Below are 24,443 nucleotides of genomic sequence, written 5' to 3'. Positions count from 1 at the left end.
TAAAATAAGGCAAAGAATAGCAGAAAATCCTCACAACTGAGAATCTGGACCTGGATAATATTTAGCTTTCTGTTAAAAACAATTACTCAATTATCAAAAATAGGTCATTAATTTTCTGTCGAACCAGCTCAATAAAAAAGGTAAAATGAATTCTATATGCATGTGGCACTTACAAATAAGATATATTATCATACACAATGATATATTATCATACAGATATAATTTAAATCTTACAGGTATATTGGATGTGTGCACAAAGATCTACCTCTGTAATGAAACACTGCCACTTAAATAAATGGCAGTAGTGTTTGTATTCGATCTGATTTTGCTAACCAAAGAAACAGAGCCTTAATCCAAAGGTTTATTTAATCATACTCTTTAGAACAAGCAAAGCATTTACATTGGGAGAAATGATCATTTGCACTATTCTATATAAAAACTATTGCATTGAAAATATCAATCTTTATGCAACCCAAAAGACTCCAAACAGCTGAGGGGAAAAGCAGTTTAACAGGACTTGTGATCAATGCAATTCCAAAACATCTTGATGCCTAAAAAAAGCATCCCTGTTTATGACTACTGAAAAAGTATACAGGCCAACATATTTATTTCAGATCAGTCAAATGTTAAACGAAAGGTTTTCTCCTGCTCCTTGCGCTGGTTGTCACACAGTTTGGACACTTCCTCCACTCGTCTTTGCAGAAGGACTGAATTCTGATCGATCCACTGAAGAGAATCCATGTGGGCATTGAGAATTTTACAGATCTGCTGAAGCTAAGGAAAAAAAAAAAAAAAAAGAGAGAGAGAGAAAAGTATATGTTAATTAATTTCACAACAATAAATGTCAAAGCACCAAACTTTGTAAAGCCAAGTTGAACTACAATTTGATCTCATCTTACTGGATCACTGGTGTCTGCTGGGCCACTGGATGTGTTGAGGTGCTCAATGATCTCCTTCAGGTCCTGCGACATCCTCTTCAGCTGTGCGTCCACATTCTCTGCAAGCTTGTACGTTCTTTCACGTTCCTCATCGGCGTTCTGCATGTAGATGGTTCCGCTCTGCTCTTTCACCGACTCCTCGAGCGGGCACAGTAAGTCCTCCAGCTCCTTCTGTTGGGACAGAATGAAATCCAGCTCTTGGTTCAGCCTCCTCTGGTCCAGCTTCACCTTCTCCATCTCCTTATGCAGGGCTGTGATCTTCTCTCCATTTTCCACCAGCATGCGGTCCCAGGCGTTCACCTGAGTTGCCTGCTGTAAAAAATGTCTCTCTTGGTCTTCAAGCTCAAGACTCCACTTGTTAATGAGGCCCTCTAGTTGGGCGTAGGTCATCACTGGAGGAGCTGTGGTTGTAGGGATTGTTGTGGCTGTGACAGCTGTTGTGGTACTTGTGCCAGACACTGGTTTGAGTCCTAGTGTGAAGCCTGTAGCAGCACCTGATGTGGCAGCTGCAGCTGTGGCAGTAGAGACATGGACAGGGGCAGAGGTGGAGGTGGCAGTAGCTGCCCCCAGAGGTTTGAGCATAAAAGACAGACCTCCACCAGCTGCTGTGGTTGTTGCAGCAGGAGCAATACTTGCTGCTGAAGTTGGAGCTACACCCAAAGTAAAGCCTGTACCTGTTGCAGTAGCAGCAGGAGCAGAAGGAGGAGCAGCAGCAGCAGCGGCGGCGGCAGCAGCAGCGGCAGCAGCAGCCGCTGCAGCTGCTGGTGCTGTAGTGATAGGCATGGCAAAGAGAGAGGGACCTGTAACTGGGGCTGGCTGGGTTGCCGCAGGAGGAGCTGGGGTTGATGAAGGTTTAATCCCAAAGGCAAATCCTCCACCCTGACCTGTCATGGCTGCAGCAGTGGAGATTGGCTGGGGCTGAGGCTGGAGCTGGGGCTGGAGTTGGGGCTGGAGCTGGGGCTGGAGTTGGGGCTGGAGCTGGGGCTGGAGCTGGGGCTGGAGCTGGGGCTGAAGCTGGGGCTGAAGCTGAGGTTGGAGCTGAGGCTGGAGCTGAGGCTGGAGTTGGAGCTGAGGCTGGGGCTGCGTGGCCAGGGTGAGGTTGGAAGGAGCACTGGTGCCAAAACTGAAACCTCCTGTGGGAGCAGTAGAGGCAGCAGCTGTGGTCACTTGGACTTTTGTAGCTCCAAAACTAAACCCTCCAAACGAGAGACCACCTGATGCTGTCGTTGTGGCTGGTGCGGCTGTTGCTGCTGCAGCAAGTTGGGGTTGAGCCTGAGGAGCGGTCCCAAAGGTGAAGCCCCCTCCTGCAGGGGCGGCAGCGGTGGTCTGTGCGGGCATACTGCCGCCCAGGGTGAAACCTGACGCCGCAGCTGGAGCTGCCGTGGAGCCTAAAGTCAACCCTGCTGCTGCTGCTGTGGTTTGAGGAGCAGTGCCCAGACCAAATGTGGTGGTGGGGGTACCAAAAGAGAATCCTCCGCCGGCTGCTGTGCTCTTCGCTGGGGTGCCGAAGCTAAAAGTGTTTGCAGAGTTGGTGTTGGCCTGGGCAGAAGTGCCGAAGGTGAAGCCCCCTCCGGGGGCTGCAGGTGTGGAGCTTGTCAGCCCAAAACCGGTGCCGGGCGTTGCGGCTGTGGTCTTCTGAGCCCCGAAAGTGAAGCCCGCAGAGGGCTGCCCGAAGTTAAACCCACCACTCATTTCTTTCTCACGGAGATAACGTTATCGAAAGCAGTTTACAAAATGGTCACTTCCTCGCTGAACCTCTGTGGCTTTTGGCGGGTCACAACAACGAGCTGGTTCAGCTGAAGTTATCGATGAAACGTTTCCTCTTACAATAACTTTCCAGACGTTAGCAGTTAATAAAGTTGATCAAATGTCTATTGGCTTTACCTTGATCGACACGAGGACCAGAGACTAACAACACATCTTTCACAAAAACGTGGCTCGTAGCCTCGTCGCTTCTTCACGCAGCCATTTTTTTGGATGACTACAGGAAATGACGGCAGTTAGGAACAAAGCTTCGGGTAACAGTTTTGCCCGGAGTACTGTCTGATAGCACACAAGCACCGCGTCTCTTGATAAAGATTGGCAGATGTAGAGTCCAATCACAACTCTGTCTGGAACCAAGCGCCTGTGAACCATAGACTGTATATATATAGAAAGCTGTAAACTCGGAAACTTCTGAGTGGGAACGCCCGAGTTCCCAAAAACAAGCGTTCACACGATCAACTCGGAAAACAACATGGATGCCCGAAGCAATATCATCACATCAATAGCCAATCATGTTAATATCAATGACGCTCGGGTAGACTAGTGGGCTAATATCAATTATTGCAAACGTCTTTGCAAAAACCTAATGAATATATATAAACATGTAAATAAATCACACACAATAGTTAAGTAGTTAAATAGCGTTTATAAATGTATCATCCCTACCAGTCACATCGGAGTTGTCATGATTGTGTTGTTATGACGTCAGGTAACTTTTTCATATTTTTCGAGATGGAATAGTAATTTCCGACTTTCTGCTGTGTCATGAACGCAACATATTACTCGAGCGCCTACAATATCGTGAAGTTAACTCTCATAACACTGTTTTAAAATAACGGAAACCGTGGCAATAAAAAGGCAAAACACGAAAACTAAAAAAATATAACTATGATAAACACGACACTGTTTATCATGTAAATCATTGAGATGTATTTTAGTCAATAACGTTTTGTCTTAACAAAGTCGACTGGTAGCAATTTATCTTGAGATCGTTGTGACTCTTTGGATTAGCTAGCGGCACACTGTGTACCTTCACAACCGTTTTGACATGTTGACGGATCTGCCTCTAAGGATTGAGCAACGAGTAAACTGAAGTAAGGGACTATTTGGATATATTATACGGTAGAGGTGACTATGGATGTACACATTTCATCAAAACCACTTGACAACAGGCCGTTTATTTTTAACGAATGTGTTTGCGAGCTGCTGAAGTTAGCCGACAAGCTAAAGACAACAGATATATCCAATTGTAACTGTCAGCTGTCATTAAACTTGATCATTACCATTTCAGTTCGATACACCGTCTGAACAACATCGTCGGTCGAGAGAGCGGGCACGTCAACATGAGGATTTTAAGGTTCCTGAGGAGCAGCGTGTCCATAGGAAAGGACATAGACTATTACTCCAAATTTTCACCCTCCCCTCTTTCAATGAAGCAGTTTTTGGATTTTGGTAAGAGGTGGTGCGCACACACACAGACATACACATTCACGTTTACAGTCATTGTGACTCATGTCTAGGTAAGCTGTGTATACGGTGATGTGTTTGTCTTTTTTAAGGCAGTGGTTGCATTTCCATTAGCTGTGTGCACTTCAATCAAATAACGAATTCCCTTCTCACATTGTTTAATTTGGCATTTGAAAGGAAATTACACAATATTTCATTACAAAAATCTGGTGACCCTGATATTCAACTCTTGACCCCAGGTGGAGCCTAGAATCCCAGGCTAAGACGCTCCATGCAGATTTTAAAGTTTTGATTTGTCATTTGAGAAAGTCACTCTTGCACACAAGATGAGGATAGGAAAGAAAGGATAACAAATCAAGACATAATGAAAGCATCAGAAAAATCCAACACTGACGTAGAGTAGCGTGGGGCCTTACTTTGCAGCATTGCCCACAGTGACCATGTTATAAATGGTATGACAAAATTGCTGAATGTAGATATGTGATGCCTCCTACATTATTATTTAAAATAATAACACAAGAGGTTACTGAGATCTCCGTTTGTACCTTCACCCTCCAGGCTCAGAAAATGCGTGTGAAAAAACATCATTCGCCTTCCTTAGACAGGAGTTGCCTGTGAGGTTGGCAAACATCATGAAAGAGATCAACTTATTGCCAGACAACTTGCTAAGAACTCCATCAGTCCGGTTGGTCCAGAGCTGGTAAGTAGGTTCTGCTTTTTCTCAGTCATCTCTCAAATGATGCTGATGATACTGTCTGCTAATTGATAGGGTTGTTTTTTTTTTCCTACACAGGTATATGCAAAGTCTTCAGGAGATTATCGAGTTCAACAACAAAAATGCAGACGATGAAAAAGTCACATATGAGTAAGTAAATCAAACTATGACATGTGCAGATTTTCTTTCTTACTCTTATGAAGTTTTATTCAGTGCAAAAAGCTCATCTGTTTCTTGCTATAATTGTTATATCTTCATTTAGTTTCACAGATGCTGTGATAAAAATCAGGAATCGACACAATGATGTAATTCCCACCATGGCTCAGGGGGTCGTGGAGTACAAAGAGACTTACGGCACGGACCCAGTGGTCAGCCAAAATGTTCAGTATTTTCTGGATCGTTTCTACATGAGCAGGATATCCATCAGGATGCTGCTTAACCAGCACAGTGAGCAGATTCTCTTCTCTTTCATAAAACTATGGTCAGTGTGTGATGAACAAGATGAACATGTTATACTGTTTTGCACGTTGACATCCATGTGTGTTTCCTCCTAGCACTCCTCTTTGGTGGGAAGGTGAAAGTGAACCCAGCACATCCTAAACAGATTGGCAGTATTGATCCAAACTGTCGTGTCAGTGAGGTTATCAGAGGTGAGAATGTCTGTTTAAGAAATACAAACATGAGGAAGAACAAGCCATGAGGGTGTTCAAATATGTCGTCATTCGAGTATTAAAGTGTCTTTCCTGTTCTTCCTTGAAAACAAATGTCTTCCTTGTAGATGCCTACGAAAATGCAAGAAATCTTTGTGACCGGTATTACATGAACTCTCCTGAGCTGATACTGGAGGAATTCAACGGTAATCTGTTTGATTTTAGACAGAGGAAACCACATACAGTCACACAGGCACATTTAATTATGTACATTATAAGCATAATGTTTCCATTTCACACTTTTCTGTTGTGCTTGTTATGTGAAGTACTTCAAATTACATTATGAATGAATAAATAAATAAATAAATATTAATTGTTTTATTCAGCCACATCTGATGAAAATTAATTTAATCTTTGATGATGTCTTTTTTCTGACAGTCAAAGAACAGGGAAAGCCCATCACTATGGTTTACGTTCCATCTCATTTGTATCACATGGTGTTTGAACTTTTTAAGGTAAGTTTTGCTTTCTGGAATCTTTCCCTCATATATGCGATTCTGAATTTATAGGCATCACTGAGCGTGACACTTACAGAATCTGAACATTAATTTATCCTTTATTCCTCCTGTAATTTGGTTACCTCAAATGAAGGCAGTTTTACTTTTGGTGTACTTTTCTTTCTTTTTGCAGAACGCCATGCGGGCCACCATGGAGTTATATGGCGATGCCATGGAGTATCCTGCTATCCATGCACAGGTTGCTCTGGGAACTGAAGATCTGACTGTCAAGGTAAATCTGCACTGCCGCACTGCAGAATGATCTGCTGGATTCATCCCTGATTTACTCTCTCTCTCTCTTTTATGCCTCTGGTGACAGATGTGGCCGAAGGCATAATGTTTTCGGGTTGTCCATCCATGCGTCCCGTTCTCAGGAACATGATATCCAAGGAACGCCTTGAGGAAATGTATTCAAATTTGGCACAAACGTCCACTTGGACTCAAGGATCAACTGATTAAATTTTGTTGGTCAAAGGTCGAGGCCACAGTGACCTCACATCTGTACCATTCTGGTCAATGCAATATATCAGGAACATCTGGCACCAGGGGCGTAGGTTTGGTGTCAGCATTGGAAGGGAAGCACCAACTTGCCACCCCTCTAAAACAAAGAGATTGGCTTTTTAATGCCGTCAACCAAACGGTTTATTAGCATATATAGCATCTGAATTTAAATTCAGGAATGCCCATATGCAGATGTGTGAAGTAAAATCATATGTATATAAAGTAAAGCCTATATAATGTAAAAATTACATATGAAACCTGTTAAAAATTGGAAAAATATCATATATTGACATATATGTCTAGCTAATAGATACATGTATTTTAGTATGTCCATCCCAAAGCCTGTCAGTATATGTTCATATTATATATGCAAATATGAATGAAAGATATGAAAGATGAACATGCATGTTTAAATTTAATAAGAAATTAAGAAAATCATATACAAACATGAATTTTAATAAGCATGTTGTTTTGCTAAAGTTGCATTTTACTGTGAGTATTTCATAAAAACTTATATTTTCATATATCCAGAGGATGTATATATGACATAATAATAAATCCTCCTCTAGGAGACATATGGTAACATCACTCTTGATATAAGGACATATATAATATGTCATATATATGTCATAAGTCAAAGGATGCTAACGTATTAAATATACGTATAAAAACATCATAGAATAGTAAAGCTTAAAAATATCATAGTATTGTGTTCTTGTCGTATGTTCTTCTTCAGGTGAGTGATCGCGGAGGAGGCGTGCCGCTACGGAAGATTGACAGGCTGTTCACCTACACATACTCCACAGCGCCTCGACCCAGCATCGATGGTTCACGTGCTGCTCCTCTGGTCAGTATTCCTAATGTGGATGGATGTGAACAGTCAAACACTTTTCCCCTTAGCTGCAGACGTGGAGTCAGTGAAGCAGTCACACGGTGAGTGTTGTAAAAGCCTTTAAGCCGTTAACTGTGGGTCTATTCCATGTTCTGTGGTTTTGTGGTTATTTTAGTGCTTTATTTTTAACTCAGTCAACAGCAGTGAATACAGAATTCATTTTTTTAAAAGTTAAAAGTTTTTTGGCGGTTAAAGCGGGCAGAGAAATTGTGGGCAAACCTTCCCCGTTAACCTTTTAAAATTTAGACATTTGTAAAAGAGCACATCTCGAACCTGAAATGAAATGACATAATGAACATTTGCTGAAAGTGTGACGTGACGGTGGGTGTTATCATCATGTCAATAACAGACCAGAATTCTTCTCATTATATTAATACTGACTTCAGCCAGCCCACCCTTACCCTCCGCCCTCACAACAAATTTTGTAACCAAAATCTTTTCCCTTTACTGACATGATTGTACAATTAGATGACAAAACAGTCTCAACTCAACAGGTCAATGTAGTAACCCTTGAGCTTCTGATGCTTCTGCCTCCTGTTCAATGCATCTACAATTTGTATTGTCAGTTTGTTCTAGTGCCAGACTGATTTCACTCTTACAAATATGACTGTCGTAGTATTTGCTCTTTACCATACACAGCTGACACAGCTGTTGTTTTGGATTGTGGGGCTCATATCTGGGTTCTGTCAAGGCTGGAGAGGTGAACTCTGCTTTGTTTTTGTGCAGGCTGGTTACGGGTATGGCCTGCCCATCTCTCGACTGTATGCGCGGTACTTTCAAGGAGACCTGAAGCTGTACTCTCTGGAGGGTTATGGAACTGATGCCGTGATCTACATTCGGGTAATTGAGTTTTTTTTTTTTTACACATACAAACAAATCTCTCCAAAGAAAGGCAGAATGGGTGCACGTGTTTTCAACTTTCTCTCAATTTTTCTGATAGGCACTCTCCACAGAGTCTATCGAGAGGCTTCCTGTGTACAACAAGTCAGCGTGGAAACACTACAAGACGATGCATGAGGCCGACGACTGGTGCGTCCCGAGCAAAGAGCCCAAGGACATGACAACGTTTCGTAGTTTCTAGATTCAAATGACAAATGGTCCGGTAGCAAAGTGTGCAAGAGAGGTTGTAGTAATTGAATGGTTTGGGTGTGCGTGTAATGCTAGTCAATCAGTTAAGATTTCTTTGTCCAGTAAGTCAATAGAAAGAATAATAGAACAAGGTTTTAGTGCCATATATTTCATATAGAACAGTAGTTTTTGGTATAAACATTGTGGAGTTTAGCAACTTTCACTCTAAAAAAAAAATTCTACTTCTATAACTGGGAATAACCAGGACCAGCTTTCTAGAGAGACACGCCGCTGTTCAAAGGGAGGCCCAACCAATACTACATTTTTGAGGTCAGTACTTTTTCATTGATATTTGAGTCTTAAAAAAATCTTGACTGATTGCTCGGCCAATACTATAAAAAAAAAAAAATCATAAACATATAAAATAAGCACACTTTCTTTTTTATTCAGAGCCCTTAAATCTGGTTAAGAATTGTCAAGATGTGCTGAGCAGGACATTTTACAGTGTGAAAATAAACCTGTCAGTACTCCCTGGTGGACAAACTATGTTACTGCAACACTTTCTAAAGATGCTTATGAACAACAATAATATATCAGTGATAAGCTACAGAAATTGGATCAATGTATCGGTCATTTTTGAAATTATGTTTCAGCTAAAGCATGACCAAAATGTTATGTTAATGCTTTTAGAACAACAAAAAAGTTTCGACTTTCATGTACAAGGGTGACAGCAGAGGTCTCAGCAGGAAATCCCACCTCCTGAAACTGCATGGTGAGATACCATTCGTGCAAAAGGAAAATACAGTACGTTTCTGTAATTTAGCTCAACTCGTCATTTAAGGTATGAACTGTTCAACTTTACAGTTTGCAGTTTGCTCTACTAGTTGACAGCTTCTCCTTGTTTGCTTAGCTGCTTTTATTTTGCTGAAGGGTGAACTTGGTTCAGCTCTGCCCATCCATTCTCCTCTGTGTGAAGTTTGATACTTTGGAAGAAAAGGAAAACTTGTTACACAATTGATTGCTGCTTGTTTTTTTTTGTTTTGTTTTTTTTTTTTAAATCTGTTGGGAATTTCTGCAGATAAGTCTTGTGTTCTCAAAATGTTTTCATTTAGGGCATTTCTTCTTCAGCTGAATGATTTATACAAGCAATGAGATCAAAAGTGTTGATTTGCCATATGTAAAGGGTAATCACCTATTTTTTACTGCGAGTGAAACAGAATAATGGAATGCGACAGCTGAAGAAAAATATGCATGCTGATGTCTTTAAGTGGGTTTGCAACATATTAAGTTATCATTAGTCCTCAGTTCATTTGCAAATAAGGTGCTGCGGAACAAGGTGAATCCTTTTTTGTTTTCCTCAGTAGTTATATCACTCACTGTTACAGCAAAATAAAGTATTTGGGTTTCTGTGGTTGTATTATTACGACTTATCCTGATAAATAAGATACAATTCAATTCAACAGTTACACTGTATTGATATGTTCAATAAAAAAAAAGATATATTAACAAATGTAGATTCTTATTTTTGCTTTATGTAAGTAGAGTAGAGATGATTGAAAACGAAGGCAAAAAGCTCATCTGTACATGAGCTACTAAATAAATTTTTTAAATATGCATCATGACAGTGGGCACCGCCTGCTCGACTAAAATAAAACAATATTATTTGAACAATTTCATAAATAGCCTTTAATATTGCCAAAGGCTTAAAGTAACACCAGTGACAAAAAAGACACATTTAATTAAGATGTCATTCACATGTATTCATAAAGTCAATGAGTTATCTAATAGCATAGTCCAAGTTTAAATGTTAGAAAAAAATGTATTTTTCAAAGACATCTTTCCTTTCTGTAGAATGACCCCAAAGTTAAAAAAAATGTTGGTCGTTATCTGATGGAAAATTTGTTTTGTGAAACTGCCAGCTGACAGCAGCCTTGTTTGATCCATTATAGATTACAGTGAGCGGCCAGAGAAGTACAAGCACCTGTGCAACGTAAACAAGGTACGACACTGTAATCTTGCAATAAACATACCCTGTTGCTACCTGGTACTCACTGTTAATGCAAAACACTTAAGTCATGATGAAGAGCTGTGAGGACTACAAGAAAAACACAGCAGGTAAAGTGAAAATTAGTTTATTGATGCTGTATGTACCAAGAAATTTTTCTCCAATTCAGAAGAGGTGGAAAATATAATTTTCTTGCAGTCCATCATGTCGTATTCTATACAGAACATGGAGTCATGCTTGAGAAGAAGAAAGGAAGCACCTCAGTTTGGCTGTCAACACTCGTCGTTCAGCCTCACATTCATTCACGACGCTGTGCTCCTAACTCACACAAGTCCTTGTCATAGGCTCATCTTACTGTCTAATGGACCAGTGAGGTGTACATGTAACAGACCTGCATGCTGAGTGTATTTACATGGAGCATCATGGTACCATCGCAGCAATACAGTCAGAGTCAGGGACAGCAGAAGCAGCATTCACCTTGTTCCCACTTGATTTGTGTGTTGCTTTCCATTCAGCAAAAACGACTGCCTAGCTATTCTACTTAGTAGAAAATTTAGATAGTATAAAATGAACAATGGTTTTTAAGTAAAAAAAAAAGAAAAAAAAAAGATATGCAGTTAATAGGCACGTGTATAAAACTTATTTATACATTTAAAACCTTGTCGCCCATTGAAGCTTAAAAGACAAATATAGTGCTTTTATCTGAACTGTACAATAATCATTCCTGCAAAAGAGTTGTACATGGAAACAGGCAAGTTATACTAGCAAAAATATAAAATGCTGAAAAAGCAGTATACATTTGACTTAGGTAAATGTGTGCATGATCTGCAACAACTAAACAACTACATAATATCTGATAACAGACTTTTTATAATTAATTATAGCTTCTAGCTTTTTAGTGGTAAAAAATGTTAGGATACCTTTTTGGTCACATACCCAACTTTTGTGTTTTTTGACATTCCCCATCTTTCGGTGAAAATGGTTTAAGCTGAAGTTTGTTAAAATATTTGGGAGGAAGTAGTGATGAGAAAAGAAATGGGACCTACAGTATGAACATAAATCACAACCGGCACCTCAGTCAGAATAGATACACTCCTGGCATAGTCACATTCTGCATTTGTTGGCATTAACATCATGTGAGATGAAGAGCTTGGCACTATCAGTATAAAAAAAAAAAAAAAGGTTTTCTCAGAGTTCTGCATGGTGATGAGCTTTTATGCTACATAAATTCAGAGTGCAGAGCTGCTACCTCAGCAGACAGAGTCGGTACTGACTGGCAGCTTCCCACTGCGTCGAACCTCCTTCTCTCTTTTCTCTCTCTGTTTCTCCAGCTTCTCCTGGGCCTTGCGCATGTCCTTCAGCTTTTTCTTGATAGTTGAACGGTCGCTCTGACTCGACACACCAAGTGCCTGAAGGAAAAAGTGCACAGATTTAGGGCAGAATAATGCTACCATATTTCTTTTACATCAAAAAATGAGTTGACAAAAGTAGGGTTCTGCAACTAATGTTTTTAATCATTGATTAATCTGCTGTATTCTCAGAGCTGCCAGAGCCTGATATGAGATGTTCAGTTTATTGTCTTACAAGGAAAACTTAAGTGGGGAATATTCACATAGGTTATAGGTTGGAGCAAATACATTTTTACAAAACTGTGAACCATTAAACCTTTTAGAATTATCATTTAATAATTCTAAATATTATTGACAGTGAATTTTCTGATGATCGACTAGTTGATTAAGCAACTAATCGTTTCTTCTCAACTTCATATGATCAGTTTGAGTTTTGCCAAACAAATCCTTCACATCAGCAATGATGTGTAGTTATTCCATCATCCCAAGTCATTCATTTTATCTTGTAATTTTCTCTCCTTGTCTTTTCCCCATCAAGGCTGCAGAGATGTTGAATATGAATTGGGTCATACAATTTATTATTGTAATTGGGAATTACAGTGTTCTCTCTGGCTTAAATGCTTCTGGCCATAAGGTGGCAGTCAAGGGCCGACAAGACCCGACTACATGATGACTTATCTTACCTTCAATTTGTCACTATCCAAGAGCAAGAGCTGCTGGCCGTCGACTCCTTTAGCTGTAAATTCAGGCGTGTATTGGTCCATATTCATGCCCATCAACCAGTGACAGACCTGTTGATTGGTCCATTCAGAGACAGGGCGGTTCTGCCACTGATATTCTTTTCCTGTAGCTACTGGCTCATCATCCAATGTCTACAGAGGACACAGATAATACAAACAGATATTACTATAAAAATAAGCATACTGTTGCTTTAGTAAGAGGCTTACCATTTTATTCTTTTTGTTGAAGTGTTTTTTTTTTCCTGACTATTTCGGTGCAGGATTCTGAAAACGACCTTGTGGCTTTTAGTATCTAACTATTTTGTGTCATATGTTGTTGTATACTAAAGGAAAAAGATTATTACTCGTGTGTAGTGCATGAAAAAATTACATTACAAAGACTTAGGGCAAAGATATATAGTTGGTGCCTGTAAACAATAAGCAACAGCCGTTTGATGCCATGAATCATGTGTTTGACAGTTTGGGTCAGTGTTATTAATGCACAGTTACAAAACAATTGATGAAATGCTGACATTGGAGTTTGTATTCCAGTTCATTCATGAAAAATCACTGAAATAAATGGAATTTGAAATTATTTAATCTGAACAAATGTATTCTTTTGTGAGGAAACTGCTGAAAAGGAGTTTAAGTTAGAGGAAAGAGAAGCTGGGGGCCGGAATAAAATAAAACAAAAAAAAAAAAAACTACAGCGCATACATCAAAGAAAAAGGACATGTAGCACAAGTTCTGCTGATGAGCAAAACTTTGTGCGGTGTACGAATTCCCCAAGCTAGTGCTGAGAAAACAATGCGTGCAATAACAGCAAAATATCAACATTCTCGGATGCATGTCAATGTGCGTCTTCATATGTTTTACTGAGAGAGACTGAGACACTTGAAAAGAAATGACTTAATATAATAAATAAATAAATATAAATGAATAAAAACAGATGGTGAAACACCACTGAGCAGGCAGCAGAGCAGTCAACATCGTCCTATGGTCTGTCAAAGCTTATAAAGTAAAACATGAAGCACTGGTTGACAGCTCTAACACAGGCAAAAGTACAAACTATTAACATCACAGCTGACTTAAGAAAAGCTAAGCCGCAAGACTGGTAAGACAAAACAGCTCTAACACACACATGCAGCTCTCTTCTAGTCCCTCTCCATTCATGATTTAATCTCAGCTATGAAAGAGGGGAGGCTCAAAGAGCATGCTTGAGAATGTCCCCTTTCAGCTGCATCAAGGCGTCCCACACAGCTTTTGTGACTGTGCAACAAGGAGAGCACTCACCTCACTGGAAGAGAAGATTAAAGTGTGTGAGCGCCCAGACAGATTGGGTTCAGCAACTAACCCAGAGATGTCTGAACTGGGACTGGCAGCGTTAGAATCATCTATGACTGAAAAACTCTGGAACAAGTGGAAACAAGGAACGCATTTACTAAAGTAACACATGACCAAACAACAGTTCTTTTCTACGAGAGGCAAACAAATATAACACTACATGTGTGAAGGGGGGTGGTGGTGAGAACAGTGCTTATTCATAAAGGACTGAAAGTATGATGATAAATGAATTAAACTGATTACAGTGGCAGTAATCCAGGTCATTGATTAAGTGCAATGAGTGACTGTGATCTTCAACATGTGGAAGGAAGGGAGAAGATCAAGTATCTACTGTGAAGCACAATATTCAAGGTGATTAAAACTTAAGCCAATCCACCACCAACTGCATCAGCAACTGCTAAACTAGTACAACTAACATTTCTTCTAATTAAAGAACACAAACACACAAACTTCAGGTATGGGGTAATGTTTTCAATTTAGTCGAGCAGATTCTATTAGGTTAGATTCCATTTGGTTGTTGTTGTTATTGTTTTGCCAGTTTTACATGTAAAAAAGTCTAAAAGTTAAACTGTGGCTTGTTTTTCTGACAAATGTGGGTTAAATTTGGAAGAAGGGAAATATTCAGACCTGTTGGCTGTTGCACCAGCTATGTGCTGTTTAATTTCAACACAGTGTGAGAACTTGACTATAAAAAAAACAGGCTGCACATTACAAGTTAGTTACAACGTAGCAGTTAGAAACACAAATCTCTGATCAAACTTCGATTAGCTGGTGCAACAAGCCCTTGAAACAATTTATTTTTGGCTTCATCCGTTTCCTCCAATACAAACCACAAGGCTTTCTGAATGTGAATAAAAGGAAAATTAAATTAAATTAAACATTAGTTTCCAATAACACTACCACATACCCACTGCAAAAGAAACAGTGACTGATTCACAGGATGCGTTGAGGTGAGAAATTACAAATCTCAAGGCTGCATTTGTTAGTGATGCTCTAACGTGTCATCTAAAATCAAAAAGGTAACAGAAGTGTGTATACTGTACCAAATCTAATGAGCGACTGAATAAAGAGGACCAGGAGAGATTTGTCTGTTTAAAGGAAACATGGTTCAGTCAGATAAATGTCCAGGCAGCAAAGCACTGACAAAAACGACCATGACGTACACAGCAGAAGAACCAAAGCCATTCTCTTAGTAATCATTTCTCTTTGGTTCAGCTCATGTCTTGAACTCATTAAACAGAATCGTGGGAACATCAGCCCAACCACAGCGTGTATGACAGTTAGCCAGGAATTTCACTGGATGCATTTGATGTGTCACTATTTGCAAACTCACTGAAAAGCCATCAAGTCCTTCCCTCGCTAGCTGGAAAGATCCATAGACATATGGATCCAGTTATTGTAGCCTCTGCATAGTGTAGCTTATTTTTGATGGCACATGTCTGTAGACAGCCTCCCATTATGTGTCGGCCAGTTTTACCCTTTGAGTGATGCCAAAAATACATTGTGATGATGGAGGACAGACAATAGCTGTCTTACAGCTGGCCAAATCATCAAGTTCATGACCCCACTGACATTACATCTCACTCATGTAGCCTAAAATACTATGTAACTAATATCTCGACGCTGTGCTGGATACTCACTTTCACATTAAATTAGAGGAAAGTTGCATACCTTATTCTTGCGTTCGTGGCTTTGCTCACTGCTGGTCTCAGTTGCAGTGTACGGCAGGCTGCTGCTGGAAGAGGAGGGCTCCCTGTCTCTGTCCCTCTCCTTGTCTCCAAACCAGGTGAAGGGCATACAGGTAGGGATGGAGGTCATTGAGTCTGCGGGAGACAGGTTCCCTCCAGACTCCTCCAGTAACTCCGCCGATCCCCTGGGAATTATGGAAAAAAGAAGATACAGGCTTGCATATGTGACGGCTTAAAAGATCATATGTCGCATAAAAATGAATCAACAAGTAATAACCATCAGATATAGGAGGGGGGGAAACAAGCTATATTAATAATAATCTAAATTAAGCATGCTTCTATATTTATATTTTCTATATTAAGCTTTGGCAACAACAATGTAGAAACTGATACTGTGCACGTCAATATTTATACCCACAGAATAACAGAAATACTGGAAATATGGCTCTTTTGGTCTTTGTGGGGTTAAAACCTTTAAATGAGTTTATGTTATTCAGTGAGTGAGTAATAATGTTTCCATTAATAATCCAGTAACAAAAAGAATTTCGCCACATATCTGTATCACTTCTAGTAATATTTTCAGCTCAGTACTGTATGTAGCCATGTACAAGTGCAACAAACGTTCCAAAACGTTGTAAAAAGGTCCACAACAACCCAAAAAATTACAAATAGTATTCAACTGATAGTAGTAATACGGTACCTGCTGTCCAAAGATGCTCTCATTGCCTCCTTGTCATGTTTTTTTCCTTTGCCACCTGACTTCCGGAGACCTCTGTTTTGAACATTGGTTACATTTGTTCAGATAGTATAAAATGGTGGGGAACTTGAAAACAAATAATAGTGATTTCTGTGGAGACCTACCCAAAATCTGGAAATCGCCTTTTAGTTTTTCCTGCTGATGAAGGCTCATTTAACTCCTCTGGAATGAAACCATAATAAATCAGTCTCAGTACCAATGTAAGAGAAGGCTTTAATACAGCAGCCATCACATTCGGGTCTTACATACCTTTGAGCTCTTTGCCCTTGCCTTTGGACTCCCTCTTCTTCACATTTCGCATGAATCCAGAGGGTGAATGTGGTGAGGAGATGTCTTTTGGAGGAGACAAAGGAGGACTTCCTATGCTCTCAACACTGTCTCCCTGTGATGGTGACAAAGACGGGCTGCTGCTGAGCTCCACCTTACTCCTGGATCCATCTCTGGCCTCACCTGAATTATCTTTCTGTCCATTCCCAGGATAGCAGACAGGCACTGGGAGAGCCAGGCTCTCCTGGATGGACCTCCTCCTCCTGGGAGATTCTTGCTCCTCCTGCTCGTCCTCTTCTTCAGTTTCCTGTGGAGACAATGCTAATTATTTACAAGGACAATGCAGGGAAGAGGGGATAAGGAGATATTTATATAACAGAAAGCCCTGCTCCTCAGTCATGTATGTAACATTCTACCAAAATTAGGCTAGAAAATTGTATTATCAGTATTACTATATAATTACTTTCAATCTATTCAATATTTCTGTTTCATTATAAAGGTATGTTGTTGCTGTTTTGCAAAAGCAAAAAGGCATTCTAGGACGTTCTCTGTTGTGTTTTAGAACAGCTGTGGGTATGTTGCTTCAACAGTGGACCACACCTTGCCAATTCTCTTTCTTGGCAGATTTTAGATTTTCTAAATTTTGCTTACAAGAAGGCAGCTCAGCCACCGTGGCAGTAAAATTCACAGCCATCATCACTGCAGAAGATAAAAAAATGGAGTGTGTATATGTCATGATGAGGTTTCATTTCATGTTGCACCTTACATTAGGTGGCTGACTGTTCCATTCAATAATAAGCTCTTACAACAATGGACTTTGGATGGAACAATGGATTAAGCAATGTAACTGCCCCTGGCTGACCTGAGAGTGACTTGAGGCCACTGCGAGGCTCTCCTTCAGTTTGTTCCGGGACGGAGGCTGGCGTTTGGCTTTCTGAGCCAGCAAGCCTTTCTCTCTGTGTGCACTGGTGTCCAGGCGCTCAGTTTCAGGGACCAACTCACTCCAGGCTTGCTCTACAGCAGAGAAAAAACAAATCCATACCAAATTAGTCATATGATACACTGTCACAGTTTTAATTATTTACCTGGGTTCACTGGAGTTTATGATGTGTGTTTGTGAATGTTTTACAGATCACACAATGAAAATGTGGCATGTGTACTTCCGTTGTAAAGTGAATTTAAAAACAAATAACCCTTTGTATCAAGCAGCGAGTCAACAGATTGTGTGTTGGTGACTGGGCACTGGCTACTCAGTCTGTCCTCTGCAGCAGAGTCCTGACCGCTCTGACGCTCTGCACCTGACGCCCCTCTGGACTCCAGAACAGCTATCTGTGGACAAACAAAACAACACCCAGGGTCATTACAGTGTCTCTAGTGAGTCCGCTGTGGTGTATAAGCACTTTTTATTTCTGAGCTTGGGTCTTACCCTGTTCTGTAGGCTCTCCAGCTGATCCTTGTACCACTTGTCTTTTTCATCTAAATTCTTTTTCAGCTCCTCCTCTTTCTTCACAAAGTCTATCTCTCTGGGGAGGAAAGAAGGAAATGTGGTTTCCCATCAGTCCTGTAGCTTATAAACATGATCTATTTAATGTGATTATCACCAAACTACCTAATTCCACTGGCATATATTTTCCTCACTAAATCACAAGACCTCAGTTTTGCCTTGGTTTAATGAAACCATGTGTGCTGTTTGGAGACGGAGAGTGTAAATGAATAAATACTTACTAATTAAATACAATGAACAGATGCTGCCTCCACTGCTTGTCCTAATTACCCACAAAGATTTCTTAAAGTTTTACACTGGCAAGACTGACAATACAGTATCTCAACAGCCTCCCATGATCGCTATGAATCAAAGGTTCACCCAAATCGAACAAAAATCCAGCTAACGGTGTCAAGCCATGCAGATAGCTCTATCACCCCAGTACAAAAAAAGTGAATGGAATTTAATTTGTACTGTTCAAAACATTAAACATTAAAAAAAATCAACAGCATTGTGTCTGTATTTTCCAATGTTGTATGTACACTGCCATGTAAACAATGTTCTCATCATGCAGGATAATCTGCAATTTGAGTTAACAGTTTTCATGATTACTCTGCAAGCAGAGTAACAGGGACATTGTTTCTTGACAGGGTTTTTAAAATGTAATTCTACAATGCTTTGATCACCACAAAGGACATTCCATCCATACCCACTGTATAGGGGTGGCAGCAGAAATCTCAGGGACCAAAATCTCAAAACCTCAGCAGATAAAACCAGAATTATTGGCACGGTTAAGATACCACAGGGGTATGTGAGAAAATGTTTTTGACATTTGCTTAAGAGAAATGCAGCGTCCTGTTAGTATTTCAGTTATCATAAATAGTTCTTTTGTAAATCTTATGCTCCACCTTGACTGAAGTTAGATCCTCCGTTTTCACCATTTCCGCAAAACAGTATTCTCCACACGCTTCAGTCAGGCTTCAGAATGCACCATGGTACCAAGTCAGCTTTCCTGGGAGTGACTTTATTAGTGTCTTAAGACTGATTCTGATAGCCCTTTATTAGAATATTAACAGTACGTATCATGTTAACTTTGCACTGGTTTTCTTCCTCCCTATGTTTATAAAGCACCACATGGTTGGATACCAGCTTATAACTCGTAACTTCTATTCCTCTCAATGCCATGACTTGAGTAAACCACTAAATCCAATAGCAGTGGCCCCCCCCAACAGTGAAGTGTTGTGTAGCTTCGGACAAACTCACTTCTGCTGGTAGTCCTTGAGCAGTTTCTTGGCCTTGTTGTACTTCTTGTCCAGGGTCTCATACTGAGCCTGAGTCTCAGTTAATTGTTCATTCACAGTCTTGCACAGAGCCTGGGCTTCCAGCCAGTAACTCTCCAACTTCAGGATTTTGTCATTGCCATCTTCGATCTTTTGCTCCAGTGCAGACTCCCTGGCTTCCCACAACGATTTGTCCTCGTCTGATGCCCTTAGCTGCACAGAGAGGGTGGCATGTTAACTTCAGTGACATGTTAAACTGAATTTGTTCAGCAGGTTGCTCAAGAGCCCGTGTGCTACTTACTGCATTAAATAGTAATTTAGAAGAACTAGGTCACACACTTTGCCCACTTGTTGAGTGTTACCCCATTTATTACTCTTACAACTTACAAATCAATCAAAATGTCACATGAAGTTTTACAGATCAAACTTGTGATCTTTCTATTGAAGTTAAGTGTACAGCCTGCCAAGAGGTTATCAAAACTTATTTACAATAAGTATGACCAGTATCAGTATCATCAGTCACTGTGAAGTCATAAGTGTTAAAAGCAGAGGCAAAAATGCTGCTAAGAAACCACTATTCTCAAAACTTTTAAATCCAATATGCACAGTGTAATTACTGAATGTTTACTCTGTTTTGGTTTCTTACATGCCACTGCATTCATCTGTACTGACAGTATGGTGCACATTTATCTCTCATATTATGTGAATATCTTGACAATAATAAAAAAAAAATGTTGATTTAATTTTCATCATACCTTTTCGTTTAGTTGATTTATTTCAGCTGCGGCAATGCTGTGTTTGAGCTGCAGCTACAGGACAAAAAAGGAAAAATAGAACATTTGGTTACACTCATTACTGTTTGTCATTGAATCTTTGGTTCTTTGGAGACTACTAAATTTTTTTTTAAATCACTTAAGACCGATAGTCATGGGGTGTTTGATACCTCTTTGAACTTGAAGGCCATCTGAGAGCTGTCCATGTTGGTTGGCATAAACAAGGCCTCGGAATCAGGCAGCTCAAACACCTCGACGTTCCGCCCTGGAGAGAAACTGGAGCCCAGGATCCTCTCATCTGCTCCATCCTGGTCCTCATAGTGCTCCTCCTGAAATATGATATCACACATGGCATCACATACTGCAAACACCAACACACCCTTAAAAAGCCCGGGAATATGCTCAGCATGTGTCAACAACACTCCCAGTAGCACAGTCCACAACAGTCTGGAGAGAACATTCTAATCAATACCTGATAACCAAACATCAGTGGGCTGGCTCATGGTGAGGCACTGTAGGAATTTGGCAATACATGCCTGCAACGTGTCTGTGTCATTAACACATTAACATGAACAACATGTCTTCAAACATATGCACATATTTTGCATAACCGCAGAGCCAGGAGTAACAGTGTCCACTTCCTTACTGTAAGTTATGCAACATTAATTTTTCATCTTTGTTTGCTTCAGTATATATAAATATATTCTCTGCTTAGTCTACCATAAAAACGATGGCTTTTGGCTGCTTGAACTTCGGAAAGCAAACATTTCACAACTCTGGCACACAGGCTGCAGTTAAATGAACACCTTTCAACACAGCAGAATGGTGGCACATGGCTTACTCACATCCAGCTGCTCATTTCCTGATTCAGCTAGGTGGGATTGGACTGGGCGTAGAAAAAGAACTACTGCTAGAGTTATTGTAAACAGCATTCATGTTAACATCCAAGTAGTAATTAAGACTGGAAAAATATGTCCAACTTAATCATAAGGACGTGCCTGAAAACCAGACAAATATAAATGCCTCACGTCACTCGTCGTCCAATGTAATTAAACCAACATTGAACTGTTGTGGTGTTATATTGTCAACACACAGCATTTCAATACTCACGTAACCAGTTCTATAATCATAAAACCATCATGATGGAGTGAACACTCCCAAGTGGTAACCATCTCTTCCATCCATCCCATTTAAAATGAACATGGTATATGACTGAGCAGCCACTGTCCAGTGGACTCACCTCCTCTGTGGAGTGTTCATAGGGATCATCCATGTGTTGTTGCTGCTGCTGCTGCTGGTTTTTCTCCTGCTCCAGTGTCTCGCTAATGAGGCGCGCTACCTCGCTTTGTGTCCCTGGCTTCTCCCGTCCAATCAGGAACCTGTTTTTTTTTTTTTTTTTTTAAGAATGCAACTTATTAGTGCCCAATTTAATGGAATACTTTACATGTTGCCTGGAAATAGCGCATTACATCTCCTGTCATGTTTTATTCACTCGCTACAGGGAAATGCAAATTTTGGGATGCAGTTTAGGACTGACCCCGTCGTGTGCACGTTTCATTTCCCTATGATAAACCATTAACATGCCACAATACTTTGGGTTTGTTTCACTTCTCTCTCATTTAAGAAAAAAAAAAAAAAACACTCATCATTCAGGGCCTTTGGACTTGCAGGAAACAAACAGACTCAACTGTTTACCAATCGCTGTGACACAACACTGGCTCATTCTTGTCAACATTTTTTCTTTTTCTAGGTGAGGAAGGAGATGGACTTTGAGCTGACCTCACTGTGCCTTTGGTGTTCTTCAGGACTGTAGCAGCAAACAGTTGGGTGACGCCCACTAAACTGATCCCATCCACCTCCACTATCTGGTCATTTACCTGTATGCTAGAAAGACAGAAGACAGTGATTAAAAGGGAGATGTTTTCAAAGCACCCCACCCCACCCAAAGAGTTATGCACTAACTGCAGCATAGTAGTAAAGCTTAAAAAAAAAAAAAAAAAAAATGCAGTAGCCTCAATGCAGCTGGGATGCCTGGGAAAGAGAAGTAGTGAGACTATTTTCTTTAGCTTCCTCGTGAAGTTATAAATAATGCTGATTTTTTTTGTCTTGTGGGGGACGAGGAATTTATAGAGTGTGGCATTTAAAAACTGTTGTGGTGCAGTGTACAGTGAGCGTGTGCCAAGTTTCAGATTGTATACAAAATATTATTAGAGTGACTCTTGTAACGAGACTTAAGTGAGGGATTGAGCAAAAAGGGACTTTTTGAACTCACCGTCCATCTTTCTCAGCTGCTCCTCGCTCTGTAATGGTTTTCACAAAAATGCCAAGCTTTTCCAGACCCTGGTCAGCTCCCACTCCCATTCCTATGATACTGATGCCAAGCCCATTGTCTCCTAAATGTGAAGAAATTATGAAGATTTTAGCTTGGTTGAAAAAACTGCATACAATCAGGCAAAATGTCACACCTTATGCCCTAGACAATCTCGACATGTCAAGATTAAATATCACTGATGCAAAATCTAAACCAAAGTCCCAACCTTAAATTGTTAAAATACAAAGTGACTACTTTTTATGCACCTTGAAAACATGATATATATATATATATATATATATATATAAAATGTCACTCACTGGTTTCTTATGACGCATAGAAATTTACCTTCAGCCTCACTAATCTCACCTTTCTCAATCTCCACAGGGAACACATCCATCTTCTCCACTCTCTTCTCCAGCTCATACTCTGCAGACGCTGCGACTGGGTCCACATCATCATTTCGTCGATCATAATCCTCATTGGAGAAGGTACTGAAGACCTGTATTGGTCAAAACATCATGCATGGCTTCAATACACCACCTTCTATATCCTTAGCAAGCAGTTAAGCATCAGACAGATTTATGTTGATGGGTATCTGCGGGATTTGCACGGACATAGGCATATGATTTTCACTTTTGAGTTATTTTTATTTATCTGGGCAAACTGAACAAGGACACATTCTTCAGTTGGCAGAAATTGCATGGATAGGGAGCATTATATTCATTCTTTGGACTAAGGTGCAAGTACACCACTGAAGTACACTTTAACAGCTGCTGAAGGACAGCATAGCTCTTTTGCTGATGATTTGGAACACTGACACTCAAATGCACTTCTTTACTCATTAGAGATTATAAAGCTGAATAATAAATTAAAAATGCATCAGTCATATTTTTTGCACTGGTATAAATCAAGTGTCTTGACGACAATGAGGCAGAAGATGCATTCCCAAAACACACTAAAGACGAACTTTATCAGTTTTAAGACTCTGAACTTTTGCAGGCAGGCCTCACAAAGCACTGGATGTGTCCCAGAGACTGTTTTCTGGTTGGAATTATAAAGTGTGCACGCACATGCATGCGCACATACACATGCGCGCGCACACATGCACGCGCGCGCACACACACACACAAACACGCACACACACACACACAGTTCGGCAGAACATGAGCAGCGTGGAAAGTAGGACACAGCTGGGAAGAACTAAGCAGTGGATGTAGCAAAGATCAATGTTTGGAGGAGACAAGTGATGTCATCAGCACAGTAAAAAGTTATAAAATCAAGAGCAAAACAAAAGAAAATGAATCCTTTAACCTTCAGTCAACAAACACTACCCAGTGCTCAATACCAGCATTAAAGGTTATTGCATACAGCAACATCCTGTGCTATTCACCTCAAATACCACTGATACTATCAAGTAGGAATTGCATTCATATTCCAACTGGAAAACACTCCACGGTTCAGCTTAAATGAGACCTATAATATTCAGTATAAAATGGATTGGCGATGACCATCTGTTGTGACTCAGTTACTGCTATGTAGTAAGAGTAAACAGGTCATTATGTTGTAAGACAAAGTTGTCAGTAGGGCTGCAGAAAACTATTATTTTCAATATTTTAGACAATTATAATTATTCTGACTGACCCTGTAGCTCTTTTCTCAATTAATCTTTTCAACAAAAATGCAGTAAATAGTGAAAAGAAAACATGAAAACATCATGGTGAAGGTGACATCTTCAAATGTCCTGTTCCATCCAAATAACTGTAGAAAACCTGACATCAAAAACATTTTAATTGATTGTTGATTATCAAAATAGTTGCCAGTAAACCTGACATAGTCCCAAAAGTACAGGGAATCTTGAGAAGAACAAGAGAGTTATTACAGATAAAGCATTGTTGATAAAAAAAAAAAAAAA

The 24,443-nt window shown here is 40.1% G+C and overlaps 3 protein-coding genes across 7 annotated transcripts in view; 1 reads left to right on the top strand and 2 right to left on the bottom strand.

The window, feature by feature from the left end:
* Positions 1-347: 347 nt before the first annotated feature.
* nup62l (nucleoporin 62 like) lies at positions 348-3,105 on the bottom strand. Its single transcript, XM_023424576.2, has 2 exons — positions 900-3,105; positions 348-774 (listed from the first exon to the last, which is right to left on the bottom strand). The coding sequence occupies exons 1-2, from the start codon at positions 2,628-2,630 to the stop codon at positions 616-618; spliced, it is 1,890 nt and encodes a 629-aa protein (XP_023280344.1). The 5' UTR covers positions 2,631-3,105; the 3' UTR covers positions 348-615.
* Positions 3,106-3,550: 445 nt separating this feature from the next.
* On the top strand, positions 3,551-9,959 carry pdk1 (pyruvate dehydrogenase kinase, isozyme 1). Of its 3 annotated transcripts, none has more exons than XR_015438356.1 (12): positions 3,551-3,796; positions 3,994-4,154; positions 4,728-4,869; positions 4,963-5,034; positions 5,147-5,331; positions 5,439-5,534; positions 5,663-5,740; positions 5,973-6,049; positions 6,225-6,323; positions 7,329-7,525; positions 8,211-8,324; positions 8,425-8,565. XR_015438356.1 is itself a non-coding variant. In XM_023424577.2 (12 exons), the coding sequence occupies exons 2-12, from the start codon at positions 4,046-4,048 to the stop codon at positions 8,563-8,565; spliced, it is 1,224 nt and encodes a 407-aa protein (XP_023280345.1). In that variant the 5' UTR covers positions 3,648-3,796; positions 3,994-4,045; the 3' UTR covers positions 8,566-9,959. The 3 variants fall into 3 exon arrangements, 2 of the variants coding, with proteins under 2 accessions (XP_023280345.1, XP_087034975.1); XM_023424577.2 differs by having other exon boundaries at positions 3,648-3,796; positions 7,329-7,439; positions 8,425-9,959; XM_087178849.1 differs by having other exon boundaries at positions 3,733-3,830; positions 7,329-7,439; positions 8,425-9,959.
* Positions 9,960-10,668: 709 nt separating this feature from the next.
* Positions 10,669-24,443, bottom strand: part of ppp1r9ala (protein phosphatase 1 regulatory subunit 9A-like A) — a 25,655-nt gene continuing 11,880 nt past the window's right edge. Inside the window, exons 3-20 of one of the 3 annotated variants that reach the window (XM_023424571.2) lie at positions 22,898-23,030; positions 22,490-22,610; positions 21,997-22,101; positions 21,458-21,596; positions 20,388-20,546; positions 20,200-20,253; positions 19,428-19,657; positions 18,108-18,204; positions 17,875-18,010; positions 17,544-17,695; positions 16,664-16,988; positions 16,519-16,576; positions 16,358-16,429; positions 15,641-15,842; positions 15,013-15,057; positions 13,919-14,035; positions 12,590-12,778; positions 10,669-11,966 (exon numbers count right to left, since the gene is read on the bottom strand). In XM_023424571.2, the coding sequence (XP_023280339.1) occupies positions 11,808-11,966; positions 12,590-12,778; positions 13,919-14,035; positions 15,013-15,057; positions 15,641-15,842; positions 16,358-16,429; positions 16,519-16,576; positions 16,664-16,988; positions 17,544-17,695; positions 17,875-18,010; positions 18,108-18,204; positions 19,428-19,657; positions 20,200-20,253; positions 20,388-20,546; positions 21,458-21,596; positions 21,997-22,101; positions 22,490-22,610; positions 22,898-23,030 (2,493 nt within the window). In that variant the 3' untranslated portion in view covers positions 10,669-11,807. The remainder of the gene's footprint in view (positions 11,967-12,589; positions 12,779-13,918; positions 14,036-15,012; positions 15,058-15,640; positions 15,843-16,357; positions 16,430-16,518; positions 16,577-16,663; positions 16,989-17,543; positions 17,696-17,874; positions 18,011-18,107; positions 18,205-19,427; positions 19,658-20,199; positions 20,254-20,387; positions 20,547-21,457; positions 21,597-21,996; positions 22,102-22,489; positions 22,611-22,897; positions 23,031-24,443) is intronic. The other 2 variants (XM_023424572.2, XM_023424573.2) reach the window with 2 other exon arrangements.

Source organism: Seriola lalandi, unplaced genomic scaffold (assembly GCF_002814215.2).
Source record: "Seriola lalandi dorsalis isolate HSWRI2012SDOR001 ecotype SW California unplaced genomic scaffold, Sedor1 jcf7180002054744, whole genome shotgun sequence".
NCBI lineage: Eukaryota > Metazoa > Chordata > Actinopteri > Carangiformes > Carangidae > Seriola > Seriola lalandi.
The sequence above is the reverse complement of the archived record's forward strand: the minus strand, read 5'-3'. Positions and strand labels throughout refer to the sequence as shown.